Consider the following 5,557-nt stretch of genomic DNA (forward strand, 5'->3'; position numbering starts at 1 on the left):
ATGTGAAAATCCAGTTTTCATAACATGCTCTTTGGAAGACACTATAATTTAGACGTTGTATATCACTGGTTCTCATGCTGAGAAACAGCTGGCTATCAATATGTGGGTTTATGTCTAAGCTCCCTGCATGCATTTATGCCAGTACCATTCTGATTTATTACTCTAAGTGTGCAATAAATTTTGAGGCCTGGAAGTGTAATACCTCAAGCTGTATTCTTGCCTTGTTTCAGATATTAGAACAAAATAGTCTAACCTTTCACAGTAGCTGTGACTTTTTAAAATGGATTTTATTATGTACAAGTTGTTTTACTGCCTTCCTACTTTCAGAAGTTTTATAATGAAACCCTGAATTTTTTCAAATGTTTTTTCTATGTCTCTTGAAACGTTACTGAAATACTTTTTCTTTACTTTTTAATGTGGTGTACCAAATTGATTGATTGAGGATGTTGAATCATCTGTGCAACTCCGAATAAATTTGAGTGGGTCATGGTGTGTGGCCTTCTGTAAAATCTTTAGGACTCAGTTTACTATTTTTGGAGTGGTTAATTTGTGTCTACCAATGATATTGATCTATAATTTTATTTTATTGTGGTGCATTTGTCTATTACTGGTAATATTACTGGTAATAGTGTAATGGTAGCCTCAGAAATAGTTTGGAAGGTTGACCCTTCACAAATTTTTGAAAGAGTTAGAGAAGGGTTAGGATTACTTCTTTAAATGTTAATGCTCATCTTATGATGTAACATATAACCTACCGTGGACAATGCTCAATGTGTGCTCGAGAAGAGTGTGTATTACATGGCTCTTGGTTCGAAGGTTCCATAACTGTCTTTTAGGTGAATTTGTTGAATAGTGTTGCTCAAGTTCGGAGGCTTAAGAATTTTCTTTCTGGATTTGCTATACAGTGTTGTAAGTGAGGTATTAAGGTCTTCTCTTATTTTTATATTGTTTTCTATTTCTCTGTTTATATCTCTTAAAGTTTGCTTCAAGCAGTGTATTTGAATTTGTCCACATGTGTGAATAATAATAATTGCTAAGTGAGTTTCATGGCACAGTCCTATTATAAGTCATCATATTTTCCCAAATGCTGCCATTGCCACTCAACTCCTCCAGGACTCTCACATCTCTCTGGGCTCTGCCCTCTCCTCAGGCCTCCCACATCACAGCTTGCTATGGAGGAGAAGGCAGGAAAACAGGGCCCTCTCTCTCCTGGTGAAAACAAGCCTAGACTTGATCCTGCAGCTCTGAGAGAAGACCCACAGCCCTGGGATGCCCAGGGGTTTCCATTTGGTAATCAGGACAGAACACAGAGGACTCAGTATGGGAGAAATATGCGAAATATTCGTTCTCAGACATGAGACACCCACAGAGGGCCCCTGTGTCCTTCCCTGAGAACTGATTGGCTCGTGCATCTGAAGAAATGACCAAAGACCAGGAGAGAACCACACAGAAGCATCGGAGGGCAGCACCTGGGGCTCTCATGGGGTCAGGAATAGCGTCTGCCCCCAATAGATGGACTAAGTAAAAAGTACCATAATTCACAAGGGTTTTACACAGCACAGAAGAAAGAGTTACCCTATTTCAACTGTTGATCTTGTGAACCCAGGAACTCTGAGACAGATCTCGGTTAATTTAGCAAGTTTCCTTTGCCAGGGTTGAGGACACGCCTGTGACACGGCCTCAGGAAGTCCTGATGACATGTGCCAAGGGTGGTCGGGCACAGCTTGATTGACGCACTTCAGGGAGACATGAGACACCAGTGAATATAAGTAAGAAGGACATTAGTTCCACCCAGAAAGGCTGGGACAACTCAAAGCAAGTCCTCCCCACTTAGGGCTTCCAGGTCACAGGTAGGTGAGAGACAGATGGTTGCATTCTTTTGAGTTTGTGATAAGTGTTTGCAGAGGAGGCCTTCAGAATATGCGTCTATCTTTGTGACCAGAGGGACAGCTTTAAATAGACTGGGAGGCAGATTTTCCCTGAGTGGTTCCCAGCTTGACGGGGCCCAGGATATTTTCCTTTCACAATCTGGTAACTTCAAACAAAACTTCAAAACCAAAACAAAATGAAACAACAAGAAAAAGAATAAGACATGGGTACTTACTAAGATGAGAAAAACATTCAATCCGCAAGGAAAGTACTGGCAGTGTCTACCTCCACATGGCAACGGAGTAAGCAATGTGACCCACAGAAAGGAGCAGTATTAACCCACAGAGCGACCGAGAATAACACGCCTGATGCGAGGGCATTGAACACATCATTGTATCTTGCAGATTCAGAAAGCAACAGAAAAGATTGACGGTGGTAAAAGAGACAGAGCCCTGCTTCCCTCTCCCTTTTCCCTTCCCAATGAATCCTCACAGCCAGGACCCTCAGCCTTATCCCGCAGCGCAGCAGCTGCCATCCTGTCCAGGCCCACCCTCTGCCCCGCCCTGGGACTGTTACCTCATTCCCTCCTGGAGTCCAGGTGCCCCCACGTGTGGTGCAGGAGCCTGGGGAGGTCCTTTGTTCTATGTCAGGGTCGCCCTGGGAGGGACGCAGCCACCGCAGCTGGTGGGGGCCTGGCTTCCCCAAGGACAGTCCTTTCCTTTCCCATTCTCTTTGGATGACTATCCCTGGGCTGGGGCATGAGGCCAGCAGAGGTGCCAGTCACCCTTAGGGCCCCCGTCTTGCTGCTGGGGCTCTGGGCACTCCTGGCTCCAGTCTGGTGTTCTCAAGGCCGTCCCTTGTGGCACTACGCATCCTCTGAGGTGGTGATTCCCAGGAAGGAGACGCACCATGGCAAAGGCGTTCAGTTTCCCGGCTGGCTGTCCTACAGCCTGCGTTTTGGGGGTCAAAGACACGTCGTTCACATGCGGAGAAAACACCTTCTTTGGCCCAGACATCTGCTGATGACAACTCAGGATGACCAAGGAGCCTTGCAGGTGGATGACCCCTACATCCCTCCAGACTGCTACTACCTCGGCTACCTGGAGGAGGTGCCTCTGTCCATGGTCACCGTCGACACGTGCTATGGGGGCCTCAGAGGCATCATGAAGCTGGACGACCTCGCCTACGAAATCAAACCCCTCCAGGATTCCCGCAGGTTTGAACATGTTGTTTCTCAGATAGTGGCCGAGCCCAACGCAACGGGGCCCACATTTAGAGATAGTGACAATGAGGAGACAGACCCCCTGTTCTCTGAAGCAAATGACAGCATGAATCCCAGGATATCTCCTTCGCTGTATAGTTCTCATAGAGGCAATATAAAAGGCCACGTTCAATGTTCCAATTCTTATTATCGTATATATGGCAATATTACAACTTGTTCCAAAGAGGTGGTCCAGATGTTCAGTGTCATTGACAGCATTGTTCAAAATATTGATCTGCGGTACTATATTTATCTTTTGACCATATATAATATTCGTGACCCAGCCCCTGTGAATGACTATCGATATCGTAGTCCAATACTTAACTATTTTAGAAGAACCTTTTTTGATACTTTTCGTGTTCATTCATCCACACTACTTATTAAAGACGCGCCACATGAATCTAACTATGAACCAAGAAGATATAGCTTTTGTTCACATTTAAGCCTTATACACATTGGTACTCTAGGCAGACATTATTTATTGGTAGCCGTCATAACAACCCATATACTGATGAGAAGTATGGGTGTGGCTTATGATTATAAATACTGCACATGTCAGAGAAGGACCTCCTGCATTATGCAGCGATATCCTGGGATGACAGATGCATTCAGTAACTGTTCTTATGGACATATACAAAACTGTTTTGTAAGTACAGGCCGGTGTATTTTCGAAGCACTCACTCCAGTGTATAACGAAACCATGACAACGGTTCTCTGTGGAAACCTAATCGTGGAAGGGAAGGAGGAAAAGACTGTGGCTCCTTCAAGCAGTGTTGTGCCAGTCATTGCTGCCAAAGTGACTGTCACTTCACACCAGGAGCATCTGTCATCTAGGAGATCATTGTACAAACTGCAGCTTCTCCCCACTAGGACCCCTCTGCACTCCATCCAAAATATATGCGGACCTTCCAGAGTACCGTCATGGGACCACCTTGACATGCCCCCAGACTTTTATTTGCAAGATGGAACCCCGCACTGAAGAAGGCTACTGCTATCATGGGAACTGCACTGGATCAAGAATAAAGCTCTGCATGCATCTTTGTGTCGCGCTGAGGATGCTCCTGAGGACTGCTATGACATCAATCTTGAAAATCACCGATTCGGACATTGTACTCGAGAACGAACAGCTATCGCCTATGAGGCTTGTGCATTAATAGATAAGTTTTGTGGAAGACTGCAGTGTACCAATGTGACCCATCTTCCCCGGCTGCAGGAACATGTTTCATTCCATCACTCAGTGAGAGGAAGGTTTCAGTGTTTTGGATTGGATGAACACCGTGCAACAGACACAACTGATGTTGGACATGTGATAGACGGCACTCCTTGTGCTGATGGAATCTTCTGTAATAACAGCCAGTGCAATGCAACTATCACTTCACTGGGCTATGACTGTCACCCTGAGAAGTGCAGTCATAGAGGGGTCTGCAACAACAGAAGGAACTGCCATTGCCATATAGGCTGGGATCCTCCACTGTGCCTAAGAAGAGGTGCTGGTGGGAGTGTCGACAGCGGGCCACCTCCAAGAAGAGCACGTTTGGTCAAACAAAGCCAGCAGTCAGTGCTGTATCTGAGAGTGGTCTTTGGTCGTATTTACACCTTCGTAATTGCACTGCTCTTTGGGATGGCCACAAATGCGCGAATTCTCAGGACCACCACAGTTGAGAAAGTGACAGTTACTGACCCAGAATAAGACTAAGTCAACCTCCCGACCCCGGTAAAGATACAGAGAATATAACAGCAAAATCTATGGAACAGGATCACTGAGGGGGATGCCAAAGCTCAAGTCCACACTTCTTGAAGTCTGCAGGAGGCACAGGGTCCTGTCTCACATCATGGGGAAACGGGAGGCGTTGGCTTCTGTCTCAGGTTCTTGTAGTTCACTGATGCTTACTCTGAAATAAATCTTCAAGAACACGTATTGGTGCTCTCCACATTTTCTTAGACTCTGTTGGGAGCCCAAACTTGGCCAGAGCCTCTGGTCTGGAGAGACCTAAGTGAGCAGGCAGGTCTTGACGTGAGGTTGCTGGTCCCAGAATTAACAGAATTTACCACCAGCTCCTTACAGGGCCCCTTCATGACATTTGTCCAGAAGTGAGCTCCAGAGCAATGAGCCTCCTCACTTCCCCGGTAATCTGTCCTTCTCTGAGCCCGAAGTCAGTTTAGGGTGACCCAGGGCTACTCCCTGTTCCCTGTCTCTTCCTCATGGGGATGCTGTGGGATTTGCAGTGAGAGGGACTTGGGTTCAAATCCCCACCAAGCAAATCCCCCTACCTGGGGCCGAGCTTCCCGTATGTGGGAAAATGAATTCCTGAGGTTGATTGCTGCATGCAATGAAATTCAACTAGAAAAATAGGCGAACGTGCGGGGCAAGCTCTCTGGCATTCAGTGTGAGCTGTGTGAGTGGCAGCTGCCCCTCCCTTCCCGCCC

The 5,557-nt window shown here is 46.4% G+C and overlaps 1 protein-coding gene across 1 annotated transcript; it reads left to right on the top strand.

The window, feature by feature from the left end:
• The first annotated feature begins 2,458 nt into the window (after nucleotides 1–2,458).
• Nucleotides 2,459–5,048, top strand: LOC116275917 (disintegrin and metalloproteinase domain-containing protein 21-like). Its single transcript, XM_031668997.1, is given in 4 exon segments — nucleotides 2,459–3,876; nucleotides 3,879–3,947; nucleotides 3,950–4,168; nucleotides 4,171–5,048. Coding segments are annotated over 4 exon segments (2,187 nt in total). The 5' UTR covers nucleotides 2,459–2,627; the 3' UTR covers nucleotides 4,821–5,048.
• Nucleotides 5,049–5,557: the final 509 nt, after the last annotated feature.

Source organism: Papio anubis, chromosome 7, assembly GCF_008728515.1.
Source record: "Papio anubis isolate 15944 chromosome 7, Panubis1.0, whole genome shotgun sequence".
Classification (NCBI taxonomy): Eukaryota; Metazoa; Chordata; class Mammalia; order Primates; family Cercopithecidae; genus Papio; species Papio anubis.